The 25,962-nt window shown below is 35.4% G+C and overlaps 3 protein-coding genes across 5 annotated transcripts; 2 read left to right on the top strand and 1 right to left on the bottom strand.

Moving 5' to 3' along the window:
- The first annotated feature begins 260 nt into the window (after positions 1-260).
- LOC130730515 (glutathione gamma-glutamylcysteinyltransferase 2) lies at positions 261-4,447 on the top strand. 2 transcript variants are annotated; one of them, XM_057582544.1, is made up of 8 exons: positions 261-628; positions 741-897; positions 999-1,237; positions 1,414-1,577; positions 1,974-2,025; positions 2,435-2,662; positions 2,816-3,310; positions 4,008-4,447. In XM_057582544.1, the coding sequence occupies exons 2-8, from the start codon at positions 774-776 to the stop codon at positions 4,068-4,070; spliced, it is 1,365 nt and encodes a 454-aa protein (XP_057438527.1). In that variant the 5' UTR covers positions 261-628; positions 741-773; the 3' UTR covers positions 4,071-4,447. The 2 variants fall into 2 exon arrangements, with proteins under 2 accessions (XP_057438527.1, XP_057438526.1); XM_057582543.1 differs by having other exon boundaries at positions 261-633.
- A 2,210-nt stretch (positions 4,448-6,657) lies between these two features.
- On the top strand, positions 6,658-11,003 carry LOC130730514 (glutathione gamma-glutamylcysteinyltransferase 3). The gene is made up of 8 exons (XM_057582542.1): positions 6,658-6,982; positions 7,105-7,261; positions 7,366-7,604; positions 7,827-7,990; positions 8,354-8,405; positions 8,814-9,041; positions 9,195-9,686; positions 10,609-11,003. The coding sequence occupies exons 1-8, from the start codon at positions 6,908-6,910 to the stop codon at positions 10,669-10,671; spliced, it is 1,470 nt and encodes a 489-aa protein (XP_057438525.1). The 5' UTR covers positions 6,658-6,907; the 3' UTR covers positions 10,672-11,003.
- A 1,650-nt stretch (positions 11,004-12,653) lies between these two features.
- LOC130730513 (uncharacterized) lies at positions 12,654-24,002 on the bottom strand. Of its 2 annotated transcripts, none has more exons than XM_057582540.1 (19): positions 23,846-24,002; positions 21,891-21,996; positions 21,715-21,775; positions 21,476-21,512; positions 20,360-20,490; positions 20,115-20,210; positions 19,914-20,022; positions 19,568-19,701; positions 18,594-18,733; positions 17,500-17,550; positions 17,323-17,405; positions 17,158-17,212; positions 16,957-17,071; positions 15,029-15,527; positions 14,742-14,955; positions 14,583-14,653; positions 13,701-13,869; positions 13,483-13,609; positions 12,654-13,386 (listed from the first exon to the last, which is right to left on the bottom strand). In XM_057582540.1, the coding sequence occupies exons 2-19, from the start codon at positions 21,990-21,992 to the stop codon at positions 12,749-12,751; spliced, it is 2,832 nt and encodes a 943-aa protein (XP_057438523.1). In that variant the 5' UTR covers positions 21,993-21,996; positions 23,846-24,002; the 3' UTR covers positions 12,654-12,748. The 2 variants fall into 2 exon arrangements, with proteins under 2 accessions (XP_057438523.1, XP_057438524.1); XM_057582541.1 differs by having other exon boundaries at positions 21,891-21,993; positions 23,846-23,999.
- Between the last annotated feature and the right edge of the window lie 1,960 nt (positions 24,003-25,962).

Genomic DNA, 25,962 nt, shown 5'->3' with positions numbered 1-25,962 from the left:
AATACAATAATAGGAGATAAATCAGATTGAAATAGACGGACTTGACAACAATGACTTGACAGTAGTTAAATAATGCATAATGATAGAAATCAGATTGAAATGGACGGACTTGACAACAATGACTTGACAACATTTAATTTCCAAATAATGCAATAATAGTTAAATAATAGATAAGGATAGCACGAAGTGTCAAAATACAAACAATGACTTGACAACATTTCATTTCCAAATAGCTCGCGGCCCAACTTTTTCAACAGTTTTTTGCTCCGGTCATCTCATTTGAACTTAACCTCATAAACATCTTCATCTTCTTAGCCTCAATAGCTTCTTTCAAACAATTGGTTAACCTCCTCTTGCCTCATGGTTATTTTGTCCAATAGTTCCAACTCTTTCTCCTTAATCAAAATTTAAAAGTGATTTTGATTTTAAAAGCACTATTTAGAAGTAATTTAGAAGAAGCATCCATCATCCATAGAGAAATAGCGTGATTAGAACGAAGGAATCAGCTTTAGAAAGTAACAAGAAGAAGCAGAGTTGGTGACTTCAGCTTTGAATGCCATGGCGAGCGTAAGTCTATACCGCAGAGTCCTCCCTTCTCCACCTGCGATCGATTTCGCTTCGCAGGAAGGCAAGGTCAACTTCAACAACAACACTCTTCTCTTCTCTTCTCTTTGCTTCTGATCTGTGTGTGTGACTGCAATGCTAACAAGTCAACTGATTGTTTGGTTGTTTGTTTGCAGAAGATCTTTGTTGAAGCTCTTGGTCAAGGAACCATGGAGGGTTTCTTCAAGCTAATATCATTCTACCAGACACAATCAGAGCCTGCATATTGTGGTCTCGCCACGCTTTCTGTTGTCCTCAATGCCCTTGCCATTGACCCTGGTAGGAAATGGAAAGGTATGTTCTTTCTTTCTTTTTCTAATACCCTTTTGATTTTTTTAATGTTTTTCATTAAAGGGTAAGTGAAAAAATGGTAAAAATTTGAACTTGCTTAATAGGGCCTTGGAGATGGTTTGATGATTCCATGTTGGATTGTTGTGAGCCCTTGGAGAAGGTTAAAGTTCAAGGCATTACGTTTGGAAAAGTTGCGTGCTTGGCTCGATGTAATGGGGCTAAAGTTGAAGCTTTTCGATCCAATGAGAGCACTGTCAGTGATTTTCGCAACCGTGTGATTTCGTGTTGTTCTTCTGAGGATCGTCATGCGATTGTGTCTTACCATAGGTCAGGGTTAAAGCAGGTGCGTGCGTTGAAGAAGATCATTCATTCCTCTAGTTGTGTTATCTATTCATAAGTCATAAATGTAGTAGATTCAAGATCTTTTATATGTAGATTAGAGATGCACAGGTTGTTGTGTAGGAAATGGAATGGTTGTGTTTATAGAAATGATGAATGTGTCATATTGTTGGTTAACAGACTGGAGAGGGCCATTTTTCACCTCTTGGAGGATATCATGCTGAAAGGGACATGGTACTGATATTGGACGTCACTCGTTACAAATATCCTCCTCACTGGGTTCCCGTTACCCTTCTCTGGAATGCCATGAATACCATTGATCGAGCTACTGGACTTCAAAGGGGGTAAGTTCTCATGAATTCTTAGTTTAAGTTAATAGTGTCTCTCATACAGTTTCGTCAGTACTATGTAGTCCTTACTGTTATTTCTTTCAAATATGTTTCATGTTTCCTTTTGCTAAAACTTAACATTGCTATACCTTGTGCGATTATTGGAAAATGGCAATATCTTACAACTTATAAGGTTGTCATCTTAGGTGATGTTCTTTCTTTTGATTCAAGTTTATATACTTCTCAACAATATATCTTGGCATGCATGCTATGTTACAAAGAACTAAATCACTGTATATGCCCTAGAATATTGCCATGAAACAAAAGAATCAGATTTTTCTTTTAGTTTGTGAAGCCTTTCCGATTAATCTTTTTGCTCTCCATTTATATTTCGACATTGTGGTATTTCAGGTACATGATTATTTCAAAGCTTAACAGGGCACCATCAATACTTTATACTCTGGTACTGTACTACTGGTTGATTCACTGTCAAACCGAAAACCATTGGAGCACATAGATCAAGTTTATAAAATTCATGAATTTTAATTGGAGAGAATAGTAATTTGACTCACTGTAAAACTATCATGGTTATGTCAGCTGGAAGACAGTTTTTTTCTCTTTAAGTTCCATTAAAACTTAACCCTCCGTAGATAATGTTAAAGGCATGTAGTGTCATTGGGAGGTCAGGGATCCTGCCCCGTATTCTCTCTCTTTTCCCCTCCCTGTAGAAACTGTAATGGTTGAAGCTGTGCATTATTCTAAGACCTAAGTTAACCAGAACATATTTATTTCGATGGTTACTCTGCTTATGCTTCATGCAAATAATTTGTCCTTGTAGAATAAGGTAAATACTCACTTTGGACTACATACAGAGTTGTAGACATGAAGGTTGGAGCAGTGTGGCCAAATTTCTAACTGAGAATGTCCCTCTCCTTCTAAAGTCAGAGGATCTAAAAGACATCCAGGAAGTACTCTCTGTTGTATTTAAATCTCCTCCTAGTGAATTGAGAGAGTTCATCACATGGATTGCTGAAGTTCGCAGGCAAGAAGATGGGAATCTCACTTTGAGTGAGGAAGAGAAAGGAAGGCTAGTGATCAAGGTTTTGAAACTCCTTCCTTTTCCATTTTGGGAAGAAAAATCATTTCACTCTTGAATTTGATAAATGTGTCATTTATGTCATCTTAGACTTCATCTCATTGAAGAAAATCCCATAAAGGAACAACCATAATTTTTAGGAGCTTTGAAATTTCAGGCAGAAATACTGGAAAAGATTCGGACAGCTGGGCTCTTCAAACACGTGACCAGTTGGTTGGATTCACAACGGTCACGCTGCAGTACTATTGCAAACCTTCAAGACAAAGATATGCTACCAGAACTCGCTGCACGTGTTTGTTGCCAAGGGGCGTGCCTTTTGACTGGTTGTTGTTTGTCAGGTGGAAAATGCTGTTGCCAAATAGATGTGAAACATCTGAATGTTGATAGTAAAAATCTAGCAACAACATTTGTTTCTGGAACGTTTACAACTGGAAGCAGTAGTGAACAAGGAGTTGATGTGTTGGTCCCCTTGTGTCAAAGAGGGCCAGAAGGTCACTACATTGCAATGCATCCTTCTACTGCAGATGTCTTAACAGTGCTTTTGTTGGCCTTGCCCTTGCATACATGGTCCGGCATTAAAGAAGAAAAGCTGCGTGCGGAAGTTACAAGCCTTGTGACAACTGAAGACCTCCCTTCCTTACTTCAAGAAGAGGTAATACTCTATATGGAACCAGTTTTACAGTTTTTTTAAGTATAAATATGAAAAAATATCTTGATGAAGAAATGGACAGCAAAGTACTTACTCACAATAGTTAAAACTCACAATAGTTTTTCTTTACCATTTTATTGATGTACATATTTGCCTATTTGGCCCAGAATTCTCCAAGTGTACTTACTTTCTTCAGTACTCTATTTTCTAGTTATGTACTCCCTCTGTTCCCTATTATAAGTCACATTTTTTGAAAAAAATTTGTTACAAAATATAAGTCACTTTCTAATATCTAGGAAGCATTAAATAATTTTTTCCAAGTTCACCCTCATATTTAATATGAAAGAGATGATAAACTTTAGAAGTATTAACTTAGAGAGAGAAAATCATAAGAAAGTAAATAAGGGTAATCTAGGAAAGTAAATCATTTTTTTTTACAAATTTATTACTAGTAACTACTTTTCTTAATCTAAGAAAATTAGCTATTTGTGACTTATATATAGGAACGGAGGGAGTATTTATAGCCATCAAAATCTTACCCGTGGAGTCGATACCATGGTTTTAAATTCAATACTTTCAGAGTGAATTCATGACAAAGACTTGAAGAGAAATTAGTAGCTTGGAGGAAAATGTTATTATTATACTAACTGGCTAAGCTAATATCATGCGTTGGTGATACTTAGAACTATTCATTGAACAGGTGTTATTCTTGCGAGAGCAACTCCATTTTCTCATGACTGAGATTGGTTATCCTTCTCACTGATGATGCTCAATGGTTTTGGCTAATGTAACGGCTTCCTGTATTAGACCCTGTTGTAGCATCAGTTATGTCATTGAACTTGGGATGAAGACAGCTAAGCATGTGTGATGGGAAAAGAGGAGAGATAGAAACAAAAGAAAGAGTGAAAATGGGATGGAAGGTAAAGTGCATGTGAATATGTCAAAGTTGTAGTCTTGTAGATAATAAGATCCTTAGATGAATTTTATAATCAAAACATTTGAATGTGTAGGATTGGATTTTAGATGAATCTTAGTGAGTGTTTTTCTGTTTTAAGATAATGTAATTTATTTTCTCTTTATACATAGAGAAAATGTTGTAATTTCTTCCACTTAATGAAGATATTTTGTTTATTGTTGTCATAGTTTTTCTCTTATCTATGGAGAGTTTTCCATAAAATATGGTGTGACAATAATGTTGCCAACTTGCACCCAGCATTGAAACTACATTTGAAACTTATTGGAATCCATGTCAGCTTCATTTGAAACTAATATGTGAGTGCATCATTATATCCACAGGGCACGCACAGGCGCACACTAGTGGCCTGGAGCTCAGATTTGGGCGATGACTAAAAATAATTATTTTTCCCCTTCTTTTATACACTCTACATATTATGACGAACAAAAACCGTCACATTTCTGAGTATGTTGATTGATGGTTAACATTGTGCCTATAGACACAAATCATTAATATATAAAATTAAAGAGTTTACAATGATTTATTGGCTACTTCACATACATTCTCTTCAAGCAAGGTTTTAGGGGTGGCAATATAAGTTGGCGGGACGGGTGTGACCCGATCGGTTATTGACCAACCATAATGTGGATTGCATTTAACTGACATATTTTTGACATTTGGGTTCAGAGTCTCAATTCAACTCACGTTTTGAGTGATGAGGAAAAGTTGTGCAATGAGCAATTTTAAAAAAAAATTCAATTTTTGTATGTTGTCACATGTAGATATTAGAATCATCACAATATTATACTTGTTCTTTATCTGTAAAGGCTATGAACTCAACAAGAAAATCTCACCAATGACAATATCAAACAAATATTTACCATGCATTATTAAAATATGTAAGTGTAACCTCAATAGCAACAATTAAGTGTAAGTGTCAATGACCTTCACCAAATCATTGGTAAATGTAACTATTTCTTTGATAAGCACTCACTTAACCTTCTTAACATTACTAGATTTGTTATGCAATCATCGACAAAACAAGAGTTTACTACCAGGGTCGTGTACAGACTTTTAAGGGCCCAAGGCGAAAGTGTTAAAGTGACTATTTTTACGGGAATCTAAACAAACTTAATATATTATATAATATTTCAATTTTTATATTAAAGTTATAGCTTTTTAAACTGGAAAATCATTTGTCAGAGTTTTATAATTAAACAATTGTAACATTTCGCTTTCAAATAGATTAAATAGCTAACTCATTCAATTTATCAAGTAACATTGTTGACCTTAGATATGATTTAAGCAATTTTAATTTTGAGAAACAATTTTTAACAATAGCAACTGTTACAGAAATTGTCAATAATATTCTAGAAGAAATATATACATTTGGAATAGAGAATACGAAAAGTCACATTATCAATATGTTCCTCCTTTGAACCGGCTACATTATCAATTAATTTTTATTATTTCTTGTAGGTTCCACAATTTTCAATCTACTAAATCTTATTCAGTAAAAAAAAAGCAACTAAATTTTTTTTTAGGCCTAAGAATTTTTTGCGGGCCTTAGGCCGTAGCCTTTTTTTTTTCTAAAGGTATCCACGACCCTGTTTACTACAGTAAATAATAATCAATCAACAACTATAAACAATGATGTCATGCAATCATGAAAATTTTAGATAAAACATAACCTACATATAGGGTTACGGACTAAGCGGGACCTGCCCATGATAGGACCCGCCTAGAGCTATGGGATGACTTGGTGAGGCTTCCCAAGGGCGACCATATGCATCTCTAGCTAGTGGGTTGGGCTGGTCCTTCACAAACCCTGAGACCCGTCACACATGGTTAGGCGAGCATGTCAAGCGCCTGGTGAGCTGTCCCGGAAACTGGATTAGGGCTTAGCGTACTCTTTTATATTAGGAATTGGGCCTTGGTTGTAAGGCCAAATTCTCTTGAGTCTTCTAGAAGGAGATAAATGGGGTGTCCTCCATTGTATTAATGATCTTTTTTACTCATTTAATGAAATGATACTTTTCTTACATGATATTTTCCTTATTTAGTGCTATGCTAGGGTTCACTTTGAGATTTCTTATGGCCTCATAGACCCTAGTACGGAACAAGTTAAAATATGGGTTGACGAACCGATCCATGCTCAACCCGTTATTGATCCGCTAAAATGCGGGTTGGGTTGAGCTAACCCACTTTTAAAATTCAAGTTAAAAGTTCCAACCCAACAAAAAAAGTGAGCTAAATGGAATGGCCAAACAGGCTAAATCCATTTTCTCATCCCTTTAAGGTTCAATTTTTTTTTTTAACAACAGTTTAGATGAATTAGGCTCCGATCTCAACCGGGGCCTAATAAGAATATAGACCGCTTAAAAAAAGTCGCACATTCATCAGCATAGCCGCTTACAAAAGTTGCACATTCCTCAACACAGCTCTCGCAAAACCGGGTGGTCGCAGAAGTGGAACATCAAACTTTCCGTCTTTACCAACTTGGCAAACAATGTCTTGTTGGTAGAATCTTATGCCAAGATACTCCACTTTATTAGGAGAACACTGTTCCACCATGTGAGTCCACAAGTAGCGTGATTGGAACGAACAACGAGAGGTTCAGAGCTGGTTTTGCATTGCATACCACCATGGCAAGCGCTGGTTTATACCGCAGAGTCCTCCCTTCTCCGCCTGCCATCGATTTCGCTTCGCCGGAAGGCAAGGTTTGGTCAACTACAACAACAACATCACTCTTCTCTTCTCATCATTCCAAATCCATGAAACTGTGAATGCAATGCAATGCTATGCCCACAAATGAATTGAATTGATTTTTTTGAATTTGCAGAAGATCTTTGTTGAAGCTCTTGGTCAAGGAACAATGGAGGGTTTCTTCAAGCTAGTATCATACTACCAGACACAATCAGAACCTGCCTATTGTGGTCTTGCTACACTTACTGTTGTCCTCAATGCTCTTTCTATTGACCCTGGTAGGAAATGGAAAGGTATGTTATTTCCTAATCCTTCCCCTAATACCCTTTTGATTTTTTTTAATGTTTTTCATAAAGGGTATGAGAAAAAATGGTAAAAATTTGAACTTGCTTAATAGGGCCTTGGAGATGGTTTGATGATTCCATGTTGGATTGCTGTGAGCCCTTGGAGAAGATTAAAGTTCAAGGCATTACTTTCGGAAAAGTTGCGTGCTTGGCTCGATGTAATGGAGCTCATGTTGAGGCTTTTCGATCCAATGAGAGCACTGTCAGTGATTTTCGTGACCGTGTGATTTCGTGTTGTTCTTCTGAGGATCGTCATTTGATTGTGTCTTACCACAGGTCAGGGTTAAAGCAGGTGTGTTGAACAAGACCTTTGGTTCCTGTTGTTTGTTCTGTTATCTGTTCCTAAGTTTTGACTAATGTAGTAGACTAGTAGTAAGCATTCAAATGCTGCTTCTTCAACCTTTGAATTGTAGACATTTTATATACAGATTACAGATGCACAGGTTGTTGTTTAGGAAATGGAAAGCCAAATGAGTTTTTAGAAATGATGAAAATTTGTGATGTTGAATAACAGACTGGAGAGGGCCATTTTTCACCTATTGGAGGATATCATGCTGAGAGGGATATGGTACTCATATTGGATGTCACTCGTTACAAATATCCACCTCACTGGGTTCCCCTTACCCTTCTCTGGGATGCCATGAATACCATTGATCGAGCTACTGGACTTCAGAGGGGGTAAGTTCTCATACATTGTTAATTAAAGTTAATAGTGTCTCATACAATTTCATAAGCACTATGGGGCCTTTACTCTTGTTTCTCTCAGATATGCGGTGTTTCCTTTTGCCAAAACTAAATATTGCTATACCTCGTGATCCTAAGTATTAGAAAATGGCAATGTTTTACTATTTATAACATGTTCATCTTATTGATTTTCTTTTTTTAATTGAAGTTTATAAACTTTTCAAGAATAGTTCTTGGCATTCATGATATGCTATAAAGGACTAAACTACTATTCATGCCCTAGTGTATTGACATTAAACAGAAGAAATCAGAAAAATAAAACTCTGATGATTGTTGTTTAAAATTATGGTATTTCAGGTACATGATTATTTCAAAGCTTAAGAGGGCTCCATCGATACTTTATACTGTGGTATTGTACTAATGGTTTATTCTTTGTCAAACACTCAAACCATTGTAGAACATAGATTAAGTTTCTAAATTCATGAATTTCAAATAGAGGGAAAAGTAATCCGACTCACTGTAAAAGATCATGTTTAAGTCAGCTAGAAGACAGTTTTTTCTCCTTTAGTTCTGTTGGACAATAAAAAGTCTTAGCACCGTAGATCATGTTAAAGGAATGGAGTGTCATTAGGAGGACTGGGATTCTGCCCCCTTTTCTCTCCTCTTTTCCCCTCCCTGCAGGAACTGTAATGGTTGAACTTGTGTATTATTCTATGTTAACCAGAGCTTGTAATTTTTTATGGTTATTTTGTTTATGCTTCATGCAAATCACCAGCCCTTGAATATTATAGTAAAACTTACTTTAGACTACTTACAGAGTTGTAGACATGAAGGTTGGAGCAGTGTGGCCAAATTTCTAACTGAGAATGTGCCTCTCCTTCTAAAGTCAGAGGATCTAAAAGACATTCAGGAAGTACTCTCTGTTGTCTTTAAATCCCCTCCTAGTGAATTGAGAGAGTTCATCACATGGATTGCTGAAGTTCGCAGACAAGAAGATGGGAATCTCACATTGAGTGAGGAGGAGAAAGGAAGGCTAGCTATCAAGGTTTCGAAACTACTTCCTTTTCCATTTTGGGAAGAAAAATCATTTCACTCTTGAATTTTTTAAATGTGCCATTTATGTCATCTTAGACTTCATCTCATTGAAGAAAATCCCATAAATGAACAACCATAATTTTTAAGAGCTCTGAAATTTCAGGCAGACATACTGGAACAGATTCGGACAACTACGCTCTTCAAACACGTGACCAGTTGGTTGGATTCACAACGGTCACGTTGCAGAACTATTGCAAAACTTCAAGATAGAGATATGCTACCAGAACTCGCTGCAGGTGTTTGCTGCCAAGGGGCGTGTCTTTTAACTGGTTGTTGTTTGCCAGGTGGAAAATGCTGTAGCCAAATAGATGTGAAACATCTGAATGTTGATCATAAAAATATAGTAACATTGGTTTCTGGAACTGTTGCCTCTGGTAGCAGTAGTGAACAAGGAGTTGATGTGTTGGTCCCCTTGTGTCAAATGGGGCCAGAAGGTCACTGCATTGGAATGCATCCATCTACTGCTGATGTCTTAACGGTGCTTTTGCTAGCCTTGCCCTTGCACACATGGTCAGGCATTAAAGAAGAGAAGCTGTGTGCGGAAGTTACCAGCCTTCTAACAACTGAAAATCTCCCTCCCTTACTTCAGGAAGAGGTACGGTTCTCTTTAGAAACAGTTTTGTTTTAATCTAAAAGTTGAAAAACTACTAAAAAATATCTTGATGAAAATATGGAGAACGAAGGATTAACATGTGGTGATTTTGTGCTTAAAAATGTGGCTATCTTCATGGTAAATATTTTATAAGGAATTCATTTTTTTATTATTTTCCCTTAAAAATTCTCATGTACTCCCTCCGTTCCAGAAAGTTTGTTGTTTTGGACAATCTTTCGATATCCCAAAATGTTTGTTGTTCTAGAAAACCAATACATTTTTTGCTAATTTTTTCCACCTATACCCTCATTTAATACATTTTCTCTCACTTATCACCTTTCGTATTTAAGTTAAAAAGATTAACATGTTTGAAATATTCATTTTTAACTTGAATAATAATAACATGCTTTCGAAACTTTAGCATGCACTTCACCTTCACTTGAATCCATCCAAGCTCATAAATGGTGGAATTGTTAATAATTTAGGTTTAGATTAAACTGTCAATAAAAAGGTCTTTACCATTTCATTAATATATATATATACACACACACACATATATATATTTGGCCCATAATTCTTCAAGAGTAATTGCTATTTTCAGTACTCTATTTTTTATTGTTACAACCAGATTTCATAATGCATTTCACTTTTTAAAATTTTACAGTTATGCCAAAATTACTAGACTAGAACTTATACTACATGGTTTTAGTGAAAATTTAATTTTTGGTAGAGTATAATGGAGCTTGATTGATCCCTTGTCCAATCAATTGAGATCAAGGCTTCATGGTGGCATATTGCGCCTAGCCGCCTAATGCCTAATCGCACTATTGGTAGTTTGAAGGAAAATGTTATTGTAAATTGTAATACTTACTGGCTAAGTTGATATCATGAGTCAGTGATAATACTTATACTATTCATTAAACAGGTTTTGTTCTTGCGAGAGCAACTCCATTTTCTCATGACGGATATTGGTGCTCCTCCTCACTGATGATGCTCTTGGTTTTGGCATATGTAATGGGTTCCAATATTAGAACCTGCTTTAGCATCAGTTATGTCATTGAACTTGGGATCAGGACATGTGCATTGTTTGTCATGTTTTATATTTGTGCAAGGAATTTGGAGGACTATATAAAGTTAATTGTTTGGAGATTGAAAAATTGGAAATTGCTGGAAGATGGGAATTAATCAAAAGGCTGCAGGACCTAGCGATCATGGCCCTTTAATGTGATCCTAGGAGCATCCTATTCTTCTCTGATATTTCTCTTTTGAAAAATGTATCACGAGAAGTTAATGTAATAAAAAAATTCCCTGTTTGGTTTCCTTACCTATATCATGATGCATTTGATCAATATCCATATTGTTGCCCATTAAGATATCAGCTGTTATGTTGCAAGCTTTCTTGACAATGTATTCAAACTTAGTCCAGTCGTTGATGCATCAATAGGTAGAGGAATTTGAGGAGAGAATTTGGGAGGAGAGGTTTTTAGTAGGATTTATGTGGATGTTTAGTAGTGAGGGGGAAATGATGGTGGAATGGAAAAGAATATTATCCACACAATTTCTTGTGAATTTGAGAAGATAAGTGAGAAAACTTTGTTTTTCTTCTTTCATGTCTTAGGCCCCGTTTGGAAAAACAGCTTAATTAAGCACTTATGGTCATAAGCGCTTATGACATAAGCGCTTATTCATAAGCTATTTTTGAAAATTTATTGAAATAAATTAAAAATAAGCTGTATATAAACATAAGCTGTTTTTCATAAGCTATCCTGAGTAACTTATGAAAATAAGCTGAAAATAGCTTATGGCAGGTCATAAGTTGTTTGCATAAGCTCTCCCAAACACTGGCATAAGAGTTTATGCTGTCAGATAAGCTCAAATAAGCTCTTCCAAACTGGACCTTAATCTAGTATATTTGATAAGATAAAGAAGTGTGATGAAATGGAAATATTTATCAATGTTATCAGAACTGGATCAAACAGGGAAATGGGACCTAGGCCAGTTCGGTCCTCTCCTATAACTTGACATGCAGAGAACCGTCACGAAAACCAATACAAGCGGGTGAGAACCGGAAAAATCAGGGCAAAATTATTACCACCGCCCCCTTACCTTTCCACACCATCCCCTTAGTTTATAAAAAACCAAAATACTCCATTTCACTTTAAACTATTAACCATCCCCTCTGTTCGTCGTATTAAGTGTTACTCAATCTAAATTATGGAAGAGTAGTTTTTCCATTCTACTAACTATCTGTCTATCTCCAAAAGTTGAATTTCATATTTCCCTTTGAAGATGGGGTAGGCATTGGCCTCGAGACATTTTTGTGTTTCAGAATTTAAAATCAAGAATCTTTATAAAGTTGAGGATATTTTTGGAAATCAAATAGTTAAGGATGGTCAGAATAGGTAAAGGGGAGGTGGTAATAGTTTTGCTTTCACTTACTGCCTCCAAAAGTTGAAGTTCATGTTAATTTGGAGAGGAGTTCGGGTGGGCACTGACCTAGGGAAATTTTGTATTGATCTTACATAGCTAATCAAACGATGATTCGTGTGTTTTATGTGCACTTCAATATAAATGTGCTTTGAATACAATCCTTCAACTTGATCCATTGGGAAAAATGCTATGAAATTCCTCAAACTGACAGTGAGGGCAGCGTAAAAACCAACACACCCAAGTCATGCCAACAACTCAATGATGGTATGTATTTCACTTTCAAGATGCCTTGGCGGTGAAATGGTAATTTGGTTAATTTCCATTTTCATAGAAAGAAGTTCAGCATGTATAGTGACACAAATACATAATCAAACAAAACTATGCTTAGTTATATGGGAAATTTTAACTCGATCAAAATTATCTATTGCTCAGGAATATTTTGCACATATAGCCGCACAATCATCAAACACAACAAATTTTGATGAAAATCTAACATTTGTGAAATATAACCTATTGACCGAAAAGTAAAACATATCAAGATAAGGTCCAACAAAAGCTGCATTGCCTCAACTTTTCGAGGTAGTAAGAAAAGACACGAACATAAGTGACAAAATTCATAGCAAACAAATAGTCAACTATATTTGGAACCATTTTCTAAGCGGCTTAGTAGGCTTTTTCTCACCACCATTCCCTGGGGATTTTTGTGAGAACTTGTTTCTATATTGTTCTATAAGCATGTCAAGCTTATCTACTACCTCCTCCCCTGAATCTTTCTTCTTCTTTGCCCGTTTCCTAGAAACCTTTTGCCCTGCTTCTTGTTCTTCTTGGTTTTGCACCTTCCTCTTTCTAAATCCAACATCACCCTTGTTTCCTGATTTTGTTTGATCATCTTGGTTATTCTTTGACTCCATGGGCAAGGCTTCTGGCTTTTCTTTCGGCGATGACACTTCGGCATTTTTATTCTTATGGTTGTCTTTCTGTCTTTTGGATTTGCGTCCTTGAGAGGATTTTCCATTTGCCACTTTCCCACTTAATTCACCATCAGTTTTCACCACTGAGTCTTTTTCTGGTTTGTCATTCTCTTGAGATTTTCGTTTTCTGTCCCTCACTTGTGTATGAACTTCTGTTGCACTGGGTTTCTCATTTTCCTTGCCATCGTTGTGATGATGACGAGCTGGCTCCTGAGATTGTAGCTTTCCCTTCCGAAGTTTCAGTGTTTGAACATTATCAAGAGCAAATTCCACGATTGGTCGATGCTCAGGACCAAAAATTTCTGCAGTCAATGGAAGACAATGTTAGATGAAACAGAAATCAGGGCACAGAAAAGTCCCACTCCCCACTCCACAGTAATAAGAAATGGATATGTTACCAGGATTGTTGTTAAGAACTCTCAAAGCCACAACGGCATGCTGATGCTCTGAAAATTCAACAAAGGCAACTCCACGTGAATAGCGTTCTTGAGTAGCCCTTTTCTTTTCATCTTTCAAAAACTTTATCTACACATATAACATAACAAGTGAAATGATATTCCTAAAGCTTTACAAAAACAATTATTGACAACTCCGAGTTATGATCTACTTAACCAACCTGCCGAATTAAAGGTTTTTGCTTTTCAGCTCCAACGATGACTGCATCCATGCAAAGCTTCTTTAGTTCTTTTTCATTCATCGACTTCGGCAAGTTGTAGATAATAAGTCTAGTTTTTGAAACATGAAAATTTGGAGATTGAAGCTTTGTCTTCTTTTTCCTTTCCAACCTATGAATTTTCCACAAATAATGTGAGACGCTAAAAAACCAGCTACAGGGATTGCACTTGACTTACGCAGGAAGCAATAGTATCTTTACTCCACAATCCACATATGAAAAAGGAAGATCAAATGCAACATAAAATAAGGAAATCAGTATAGTGTAACGGTAATGATACTAGACGCATAAAATATCTCTAGGACCTCAACGTATTTCATTACAACAATTCACTTTTTCACACTCTCCTCTTATCTCACTAACATCAATGGCCCATGGTAATATTTTGTTATCTGCACAAAAATGGTTTGTGCTAGAATCATTTCCATGTTAGCAATAATTTTTTAACTTTTCAAGAGACTGGGGTTTCTTGTCCTCATGCTATTTTCCACAACAAATACCTGAGCAAAAGGGGAAAACAAAAGCAAGGAGAAGAATACAAGTCCACTTTTTATCTCATAAACGAAAGGAGGGCAAATACTGCAAGGACCAACAAAGGACTCTCCTGGTATTACGTGAATTAGAAAGCAAACCACAATTGACCAGAATGACTTAATCATGTACCCGTGAATGTTCCCTCAATGCAGCATACACTAGCTATACCCATATTATAGATGTAGGTTAAAATACAGTCGCTCAAGAGCAGCTAACACTAATTATAACCAACATGACAATGACAAATGTACGTTAAATCTAATGATACATGCCAAATCATAAAGTACTCACTCTTTTCGTTTTAACATATCACTGGCTGAAACCCCTTCAGCAGCTGGAGTTCCCTCAAGAATAAGTCCTTCCTATTAAAATTTAGTATAATACAAATGTTAGTTCTACTGCATATCAGCTACCACAGCCTGGTACACAAGAGGTACAGAGAAGACAAACCTGTGCCAAGTAAAGATTACGGTGGTCATGAACCTCTTTTTCTGCTTTCTCCAGTTCCTTGTCATGAGCTGATTTCTTGTCCAAAGTCTTCAAAACTTTTAATGGTCTCCCCTTCAATAAAATACCCAGTCCAGACGCAGCACTCGCAGTTGAAATTGCACTATTAGCTGCTTCGACGGTTTTAAACTTAAGAAAACCAGTCCCTCTTGGTCGTCTGTGTCAAGTAAAAGGAAACAGTGAATAATGTTCAGTGAAATACAGACACAGAAAAATGTTTAAGGACATACTTGGTAACTTGGTGGAGAACAGGAACAAAGTATTCTACTTCCCCAAAGGCAGAAAACCGTTGCTTCACTTCTTCATTCTCACATTCAAAGGGAAGATTACTTATAAAAACTGTTCTCTGCAAATCATCTTCAGTTACCTTTGGATTTGGTAACTTAGTTCGGGTGGAAACTTCAGGCTTAGAAACATCTGAAACCTTTTCAGACTCATTAGATGCTTTACTATCAGCATCCTTAACATTTTCATTGGATTTTGGCTCCTTTTTTTCTTTAGAACCATTGTTTACAGCTGTTCCTTTGGTGGAGGATGTAATCAAGTTATTAAGAACCTTTCTTGCAATATCTGCTTCCTTATCAAAATTATCTTCAGAAGGAACACTTTCTTCCTTCATGGCACTAGAGTCATCTACATCACTATCATCTTCATGAGTAGACCGTTTGTCAATGGGCTCGTCATCATCCTCAGTAGTACTATTATCTTCATCTCTCACCTTTTCTTGTCCTAGGAAATTGCACAAGATGTCTTACTCAAGTAGTTTGAAATAGGGTTAATATAGAGGGGATAAAAAAGGAGATTAATGTAAAGCCAGAGTAGTGGAATTTCAGACTTAGCAAGAATTAAAAGTTTCTCAACAATTAACGTGAATAGCCTACTTCCAATGTTACCTATCAGTTATCCACAAAGAAAAAAGCTCAAACTACTCTATATGATAGCTTTCCTAGTATACTCTGCTAAAGCATTAAAAGAGACACAAAACCTACCTGGGAAATTTAAAAGGCTACAAAATCCATTAGAGTTAAAATTTGATAATTTATGTAAATACAGAAATACTCTAATGAAAGGAACATAGGAGTTTGCAGTTAGGTATTTGACCAAATAGGATCGTCCAGTAAGCCACTCTATGTTCTAGAAAAAATTGTATAACTAAGTTTGTAAGAACTCATCGTCCTAGTTCCAATTGATTTGCCACTTCACGAAACATTTTTAGAACAACATAATAAAAAGCTGTAACAAACATATATTCAGTTATTTCCAGTAGTAGCAATAAATAAGTCACCAAAATATACTCAAAATAACAAAAAGTGAGGAACATAAATAGGAGTTAGCTTTTCTTATCCACAAATAACATGATGCTGAAGATGAGATCAAACCAAAACAAGCAAACAGTGATAATGAGACTAACCCCTATCTCTATTTCAAGTTTTCAACACTAGAGCACATTGTTCTTGTACTTTGAGCTCAAACGCTGTTCTAGGTTTGTGCAAATATTTCACACAATGAACTTCAAGTTAAAAAAGAATTATATACCCAGCCACGTGTATTTACTGCATATAAATGGCAGAAAAAAGAACTTAACAATTTCCACTGATTTCACAAATAGGATTTCTGAGTTCAGACTCTTAATTATCTGGGACTAAGTTTCTTCAGATATAAGAAAAATCCAACACGTTTGATTATGTCCGCTTAGAAAAAAGTATGGACATGTCACAAGCACCATGTTTTAGCATTTACTAGACTGAAAAATGGATAAATAACCCTGCTAACCAATAACGTCCCTTTCCAAAATAATAATATTAAAATCTCATAAAACTAGTACCGAATAATTGGTCATAAAGGATAGTATTAGGAAGAAGTTAACTTTTTTCTGCTTTCAACAGCTGAAAGCAGTTAAAAGCACTCCATTCACTTCAACTGGTTAAGTAATCCATCTCATGGGATTAAGAAATGTGGGGCGAGGAACAAACTTCCGTATTGTATGATCTTACTTCACATAATGTTTAAATTAAACTAAGATATAGAGTAGAGTAAAGACTAACAAAATCGAAATCTACATAACTTAACCCAAGTTACATGTATGTAACTTTACCCTAGTCAAATACAGATAAGGATGTCTGGCCACAGTATCAGTTGCACGGAAAATACAAATTACCTTCCTCATGAGCAAGAGTGTCATTTGTTCCATTTCTAAATATCTTTTTTGGAACAGCCCAATCAACAGCTACAAGGCGTTTGCCAAACTTTGATCCATTGAGCTTTTGAATAGCCTGAAACAGAAACAGGAAACTTATACGCACAGGTAATTTCAAGATACAGACAGTATGTAAAGTAAAACCTGGATAATAATTCATACATTCTCTGCATCTTGCTTGGAGGTAAATTTTACAAATGCAAAACCCTTAGAGAGGCTGCAAACAGTAAACAAGAAAAGAAAAAAAAAAGCAGCTTCAGAAGACATTATATATGATACATTGATACTATTGAAACAGCTTAATTCAGGGAAAAAGAAAGAACATACCCTGTGTCTGAATTGTGTGGAATAAATACATCCCACACATACCCTGCAGATGAAAACATATCTCTTATTTCATTTTCTTTGGCCTGTATCCATATAAAGTCAACAAGTCAGAAGTCAAGGCCTCCGAACAATAAATTATTTCATTTTTTGTAACTCTACGAATCAAAGTGATCAAACCTTAAAAGGAAGGTTTCTGACAATAAGCTTCCATTTCTGAGTCTTGGAGCCCTGGCCCACATACAGCAGAAATTGTGAACAAACTAATATATCAAATATCTTATTCAATAAACAGAGCAAAGTTAACTTCACTTATTTTGACTAATTGAAAATTATAGAAGAGAAGCAGGCAATGAAGCATAAACATAACAAAGTCTATCTTCTACTGCCTAACAGATTATCTGATGATTCTGGCTAGAAATGCTCAGATTTCCAAGAAAACAAAAGTACAGCCTGCAGGCACTATATACCATTCCAACCAGGCTGAAAAATGCCTTCATATCTATGTAGTCCTTCAGCACAAACGTTGAGCAGGGTATAAACACAACTCATAATTTAAGGCTGTGTTTGTGAGTTTTTAGGGGAGGAAAGGGGAAGAAGACTTTGAGGGGAATGGAAGGGCAAGTGAAGGGGAAGTAGGGTAAGCCCTTCCCTAGTTTGCAAGTTATAAATTCCTCTAAACTCCCCAATTCAGGCGAACTTCATAAAAAAACTAAAAGAGGGTCTTGGAGGGTTTTCAAAAAATTCCCAAACCCTCCAACCCCCTCTTTAAAATCTCCCAAACAAGGGGAGGGCTTCTCATAAGCCTCCTCCTTGCCTTCCCTCCCCTCCAAAACTCAACCCACAAACACACCCCAAAAGATTGTAACATATCTGGCACATGGAAATAGAATAAACAATTTAAAGAATACCTTACTCTACAAACATGAGAAACCAGGACTAAAACGAGGAGAAAACCTTTCAAGGCTCTAGAGGCATAACATATTATAAATTCCCATTCTGTATCTTCCTATATATTAAGACAATGCATGGCATATTGTCATGATCAATGGCAGAAAGAAACTTGCAGCTACTAATGGCTATTTCACAAGAGAAAGATGCAGAGAACAGGTTCTCGCATATTTAGATTTTAGAAGATGAATAACACATTCAATATAATACCATGGAATACAAATTTCTGACATAAGCAAAACTTACATTTTATTAATATAAAACAATAAAACAACTCCTATACGCAAAAGATACTTCTTGGGCACACATGACGAGCACCTTACCTCTCCACCCAGTTGGCGAGCCCAAACAGTTCCCCCTCCTATCTCTCTTTTATGTAATTTGGCAACAGAAGCTCGGGCTGCTTTTACACTTGTATAAAGTACAGCTGAAGCATCCAAAATACAGCCATCTTGCAGCAGACCTGGGAAAGCTTTCACAATGATCTTACAATCTCCAGCAGTATAAAGAATATATAATAAGTAATGCACTAGATTTAATCTTGTTGATCAATATCCTAGGTGGAAATCCATCTCCTTGGCAATTCCAGTGAAAGAACAAACTTCAGTGCCCTTATCCATGTATTCAATATGATCACGTCGAATAGACTAAATGCTTGTTTAAAAAATAAGTTTTAGCATCAAAAAATTAAAACAACAAGATTGGAACCTCCCAAAATACTTAGATATTAGAACTTTACAAGATAGGAGCAAATCTACATTAGAATCTGCTTCGTACATTAACCAATAGATGAATTAACACCAAGTAAAAAAACTGGGAAAGTATGAACTGAAAAGACCAGGAATACAACATATTATATTATAACAAATAAAAAAGATAATAGTAATTTTTATATCTTTTTTAATATAATATTGGAACATAACACCATTAAATATACATAAAATATCTAGTCTGCATTATATATATATATATGTGTGTATGTGCGCTCGCGCGTGTACATAAAGGGTGTATCGTATGAGAAAGGACTTCTTATGTGAGAATGATAGGAATAAATATTAATTGTTAGATCTGATTATGAGTGGTCAAGATTAAAACATAAAGTCATGACTTTTTAAAAAAGTCACATGATATTTTAAAGTTGTCAAGTGACCATTAAATAGATTTAATCTTAACCGTTCATGTATAAATTTTACGTTCGTGATTTATTCCTGTCATTCTCACATAAGAAGACCATTCTCATATGATACATGATATATATATATATATAATGGGTAGAATAGATCAAATCTGCAGTTACCGTGTTGCTCAAGATCTTTCATTGAGAGGGGATATTTAATAGAACACACAGTGCCAATTTCTCTGGCTTGTCGATGAACATCTTCAGCCATAACAGAATTTATGAGACTACCAAAGACAACAGTTCTGGCAACCCTGGCAAAGGAAAAAATATATTTAGAAATGAAAAATACAATCACATATAAGAAATGAAACATCCATAACTCATGATCAGATCAGATTATTTGCTCTTCATGTCAACTACATAAACCGGCTTTCAGCGGTTATCTTTTACTTCTTCAATTAACTAGCTGATTTTAAAAAGTAGGATGAAGAACAATTACAGAAAAGGAGAGAAGAGTAAGTACCTCTGCGTTTTTGAGCAACCCCCCTCATCTGCTACATCATTACAAAGAGATGCCTTTTTCTTCTCCAAAGGATTCCTTGAGATTTTTTGTTTACTGGAAACTTGTACGTCTAAATGAGATGAAAAAGAGTATAAATAATAAATCATGTATAAATGAGAAACTAATAATAATAATAATAATGTACCTACAGAAACACATTACCTTCTTCCTTCAAAACCGAAACAGGCTTCTCTGCTCCAGATAATTTGCTGTCTTTATCATCCTTTTTTGAATCTGTTAGATCATCTATGTTGCCCACTAATGCATCCCAGAAGAAAGAGGGAGACAAGAAAACAAAGGAGGAAGAATATTGATAAGTATAAACCATTTACACATCTTTCAGACAGTATATAACACAAAATATCATACCATGCTCTACTGAACCAGAATTAAAGAGTAGCATTAACCTTGATTAGGTTTTGATTGTCGTTCTCCACGGGTAGGACGAGGCATTGCATGCTTCACCACAATTTTTCGGCCTTCAACAGTTGAACCATTTTTCAGCTCAATAGCACGATTAGCATCTTCCTCAACAGCACTGAAGATGGTAGCAATTAATACCAAACTTTACAAACCTAAATCACCTATTCAAATTCTAATAAACATAAAAATAAAATAAAAAACATCTCTTTACAGAAAAACGGAGTCAAGTAACAAATCATGATTATGGGCTAATTTAGCAATAACCACGATGAGATGCAGTTATAAAAAACCATCAAAAGAAGACAACTCTACACTATTTGAGCAATAAGAGGCAAGGATTTAGCTCCTCTGAAGTGAGGGAATCACTTTAGAGGGTTTAGAGGGTATAGTAAAGGGTGTGTTTTATTAAACTTTGAAAGTGGTTAACACACTTCCCCAAGCATGATTTTCCAAAGCACCAAATTTGTCCCATTAGCAAAAAGAACTTTCACATTTTTTCTCAATGCTTATACGAACATGCTCTAAGTCATCATAACCGTTGGCTGAAAAATCCAAGGTCGAGATTTGAAAAACACCATAACTTGTTATACATGTGCAAGCATATAATCATAATCTCAACAGTTGATTTCTTAATAAATGGTGGGGTGGCTTACTTTACCCTTAAAAGTGATACCCTTCACTTTATAAGAGCCAAATCCAAGAAACTGCCATACTCATCCAGAATGAAGTTTTAAAAAATATCCATCATTCAATCTCCTCTCACATAATCTCAGTGAACTGGCATCTATAATATAACGACACACTATTTGGGGATTTTTTCAACTCCATACAATCATAGTTTAATTTCCAAAAACGACCAACTTTTAATTGGTTACTGAGAAGGGGTTTCTGTCAAATAATATTCATACTTAACAGTAGCTTCTGTTGAATCCACCCATAGCCAAAGCATAAGCAAGAAACCAGATCAAAAGAGCTGGTAGGATAACAATAAAACAAGCCCGAGCTGGTCCAATGTGTGCAGACAACTACTAAGACAACCAAACAACCAAATATGAAGAGCACGGTGATTTGAAACTTTCGGAAGTCAAAGATAAACTTACAATTGGACATAACCAAAACCGCGATGCTGGTCAGACCCTGTCGACAATTAAGCAAAGATAAAGAAAGATGTTAGCATTCTATACTAAAATATACTTCATTTATATCTTCAGTCTCAGCTGAACTCACATGTGTCATATAATGACATATACATTGGTTCCTAATTATAATTGAAAGATATTGTGCAGAAAGAAACCCAAGATAAAAAAATAAAAAGGTGCAATTTTTTATTAATTAATACCCTTCTGTGCGACCATGAAGCAACGCCTGACAGGTCCAACCTCACTGAACGTCTCTTCAAGCTGGGAATACATAAAAATATAAAGCATAAGAACCAATAATAATGATAATAAAAGAATAGGAAAGTAGTAACTAACAGGAAAATAGATGAGAGTAAGTAGAAGATGGAATATATACCTGAGAGTTGGAAAAGGAGTATGGGAAGTTGGACACAAAAACAGTTAGGGGGCAGTGTTCACTCCCACCATTCTCCTTCTTCAATTTGTTGTTCTTTCCCATCCTACTGAAAGTGAAGGAAGGGCTTAGGAAAAGCAGCAGAAGAAGAAGATGAAGTAGAAAAAGAAGCACGAGCACAAGCCACCTAAGTTGCCTTGCTTTTGTTTAAGGGGTTCAGTTGTGTTGCTATGCTCTTGGCAAGTAGGCCTGGCCTACTAAAAAAATACAAAGCCAAGTCTGGCCTATTACATATCATATGTTTTTTTAGACCTTGCCTAGATTATTAGTTAAAAAGCTTATTTCAAAGTAAGGCCTATAAATAGGCCGATAAGCATACAAGTAAATAGACCAGCAGACTTGAAGGCTAGCAAGTAATGATATGCTAAAACAAGGTTGCTTTCATACAGGCTCATAGGCTAGATATAGTAAAACAAGCCTATATGTAAATTAGGCTAATAAGCCTACATGTAAATAGGCCAATTTCATATTTTTAAATAATACTAAAAATATTCATATGATGCATTTTAATTTCAAGCACCTTAAACACAAAGAGAAAGGCAGCTATTACAATATAAAATTGTCATAAATCCAATCACTAGCTCTATATGCCAAATTTATGCATGGTAAATAAAAATATTGTTTGAAATTTGCACATATTTATATTGATATCAGAAAGGACAATGAGCTTGCATCAGTATCATGAACTAAACTAGTAAATTCCAACCAAAACCTAAACCCTTGAACCTTAAAGTCTTAAACATTAAATAACAAATCATAGTCCCCGAATTAATAAGGCGCAACATCCAAAAAGTAGCTAAAAAGGCATCAAATTTTCAACGTGACCTCTTCGTGTCCCAAGAGCACAATTTTAAGGCCCCAGAACATAATCTTTTAAGCTCGTCATTAACTAAACGCCATGGCCTAAGTGTAACTGACCCGATTTCAAGCACGAAGGGAAGAGGTCCCTGGAATCCAGGGAGGAACTGTAGTATGAAGCCACAAGTCGTAACTTGAAAGGAAATGTGTGATAAAAAGAAGAAAGCAAAGTAGAACCCCACGATAGTTGAAATCATAATTACTATAAGTTAAACTAAACTTTACCATTTGTCCTCTTAGTTTTTCCTCTAAGTATTTCCATGGCTTTTTTAATTTAAGCTTCTTAAATCTCAATACTATCAGAAATCTTACACAGCAACTATTTTGTACGCACAATGTCAGACCAATGTAATATCATGATTAGATTTTTGATTATCATCCAAAGTTTGGAACACAGCCTTGATTGGTTACCCGCACGATGGAGTAACAACAAATGCAAAGTGAACTCCAAAAGGGTACTGCAATGGATCAAAATCTGCTTCATACTAATTTTTTTTAAGAATGACATAATCTTCTACTAGAACTTCAATGCATTTCGAAACCACCAACTTGCAGCAATTAACCATCGAAAAGTGTCACATTTCGATGATTCTAAACCCGCTAACGATAGAAAAATCTAACACCCGCAGCACCCAAACCCAATCAACTTAAGAACTCTTCACACACCTGTGTTGCAGGTGTACGGGTACGGTATTGGGTATGCGGTACGCGATTTTTGAAAAAATAGGGGTACGGGTACGTTAGATATATGTATTTTTTTATACAAAATATTTAAATATAAATAAATTATGCAAAAAAAAGATAAATATAACTAATTAAAATAACATCCAAGACATAATATTAAATTGTTCAACAAAACAACATAAAAATGCATGTATGCAAGACCCACCAAAAAATTGACAAGCTTCAACCACTACTATGCAATACACAGAATCAAAATTGATCAGGGCATCAACCATTCAACCAAATACAACAAAGCAAAGCAAGAACAAATGAAAGGAAAAAAGCAACATAAAAATGATGTGGAGGAGCGCGGGTACCTGCGGTGGTGGCCGGCGGTGGAGAGGAAAGCGCAGGAGTGCACGACGGAGGAGAGGACGGCGCTGGGTTACGGAGGAGAGGACGGCGCGGAGGAGAGAACCTCTTCTGCTGGGTTCTGCACTTCTGCTTCTTTTTTCCTTTTCACGCGTTTAGGGTTCTGTTTCTTTTTTTTTAAAGGCCAAAACGACGTCGTTTTGAGCCAGGAAAAAAAAATTAATAAAAAAAGCCAAAACCAGGCCCCTTATTTATTTATTTTTTTAACGGGTACGTACCGTATGCGTACCGGGTACGTACCCGGTACAGGTACGCGGCCCAAAAGGGCGTACCCATGCATCAGAGTCACACACTCATTGATACATGTAACAGAAATTAAATACAAATTATGCAATCAATTTTCCACAAAACTAAACTGACTACACAGTTTGAAAGCATAAAACTAGCATAATTCAACAATCAAAGACACGATTTAAAGCATAAAACTAGCATGATCCAATATATGAAATAAAATAAAATTGTGAAAAATACTCACTAAATTGTCAACTCGTTGGTTCAAGTAAGAGTGAGTTCAACCTTCTCCTTATCAAAGATGAGATGGCAGCGGCGAGCGGCGAGAGACCAGCCAATAAGAGGAGAGTGGCGGCAAACAGCGAGCAAGAGAATGGCCCTCGTAGGAGGTATTGCTGGAATGCTTGCTCGTGTGTGAGAGGTGGCTGCCCGAGGCAAAAGACGTTCGAAAATTAGGGTTTCTTTCTTTTCTTTTTCTTTTTTAAATTCTCATGCTTTTTTTTTATATCTAATTATGATGTCATATCAATATCAATCAATCAATTAAATATCAATATCAATATCAATCAATAAATCAATATATATTAGAAAAGAATAACTTTCATGAGATGTCACTCCCAGATTAATTCTCAGACCAATTTGATGAGGTGTCACTCCCAGATTAATTCTCAAGCCAATTTGATGAGGTGTCACTCACAGATTAATGGTCATTTGATATTAAAAATATTAAAAAAAAACATATATGTATAGTTAAAAAAAATCCGTGAAAAAAAAGCATATATAAAAAAATATTTTTTAAAGATTTTTTTTGTTTTGTTTTTATTGTTACTAGTGTTTTTTACCCGCGCGTTGCACGGGAAATTTGTCTATTGTATTTAATACAACGATTAATATTTTAAATTATAAAATATTTAAGATGCTAATAATGTAAGAACAATCATAATAAAGATGTAGATATTTAAACAACACAAATTCAGGCACTCAATTTTAGTGTTTTGTAAGCATCCACTGAATTAACTAATATAAAAATTTTGAAAATCACAAAAGTTAATAAGCCAAAAGCTTTAAGTTTTGCATATGTGAGGTATAACTCAATTTTGTTTGTGAAGATGTATACTCGTGTTGCATAAAGGACAATGCTTCTGTGTTTTAGATATGTAACAATACATAAATATATAATTATTGTTTAAATTATTAAAAATGCACTTAAGTTATGGAAAAATGATTTTTTTTTTAACTCGTACAAATTTTCATTTTTCATGTCAAATGTTCTCCCTGTGAGATCTCGTAACTCTAATTTGTTAGCACTAATAAATTTATGTCATAATTTTATAGTACATATGTATTAATATTTTTTATTCCTCGTACTTTTTTTACAATCTTTCTAGAGTTTTTACGGTCAAATTTCCGCTTGTGTTTGAAGCATGGATCAATACATTGGTTTATACAAATTTGGCATGCTAAAAACACTATTTGTTGAGATTCTTACCTGATGGAATTAAGAAACTAACAAAGATAATCATTTAATAAAAGAACTCCACAACACAAACGAAATACCACAGACCTTTTGAAATGTCACATAATTTTTATGTATATTTACTCCAAAAATCATTAGAAAAACTATGAACGATTTACTTAAATCATATATGAAATATTATTTTCTTATTATGTTTGACATTAAAGCATTTCTAAAACATGTTCTTTCCCGTAGGAGTTTTTTGCCCTATAAATTGAACAAAATAAAATAAAAAAGACTATATTATTATGTAGAACATACTTAATATGAAGTTACATTGTAAAATAGTGACATCTTATTAAAATTTATTTTTCT

This window comes from Lotus japonicus, chromosome 1 (genome assembly GCF_012489685.1).
Source record: "Lotus japonicus ecotype B-129 chromosome 1, LjGifu_v1.2".
NCBI lineage: Eukaryota > Viridiplantae > Streptophyta > Magnoliopsida > Fabales > Fabaceae > Lotus > Lotus japonicus.
The sequence above is the reverse complement of the archived record's forward strand: the minus strand, read 5'-3'. Positions and strand labels throughout refer to the sequence as shown.

Coding starts and splice junctions, on each gene's coding strand:
- LOC130730515 (XM_057582543.1), top strand. CDS start 559: ATGGCGAGCGTAAGTCTATACCGCAGAGTCCTCCCTTCTCCACCTGCG. Junction 2,663..2,815: donor AAGGAAGGCTAGTGATCAAG/GTTTTGAAACTC, acceptor TTGAAATTTCAG/GCAGAAATACTGGAAAAGAT. Junction 3,311..4,007: donor CTTCCTTACTTCAAGAAGAG/GTAATACTCTAT, acceptor TTCATTGAACAG/GTGTTATTCTTGCGAGAGCA.
- LOC130730514 (XM_057582542.1), top strand. CDS start 6,908: ATGGCAAGCGCTGGTTTATACCGCAGAGTCCTCCCTTCTCCGCCTGCC. Junction 7,262..7,365: donor CCCTGGTAGGAAATGGAAAG/GTATGTTATTTC, acceptor CTTGCTTAATAG/GGCCTTGGAGATGGTTTGAT. Junction 7,605..7,826: donor ACAGGTCAGGGTTAAAGCAG/GTGTGTTGAACA, acceptor GTTGAATAACAG/ACTGGAGAGGGCCATTTTTC.
- LOC130730513 (XM_057582540.1), bottom strand. CDS start 21,992: ATGGGAAAGAACAACAAATTGAAGAAGGAGAATGGTGGGAGTGAACAC. Junction 21,513..21,714: donor CTTCATGGTCGCACAGAAGG/GTATTAATTAAT, acceptor AATTGTCGACAG/GGTCTGACCAGCATCGCGGT. Junction 19,702..19,913: donor GGTTGCTCAAAAACGCAGAG/GTACTTACTCTT, acceptor TTCCTTTGCCAG/GGTTGCCAGAACTGTTGTCT.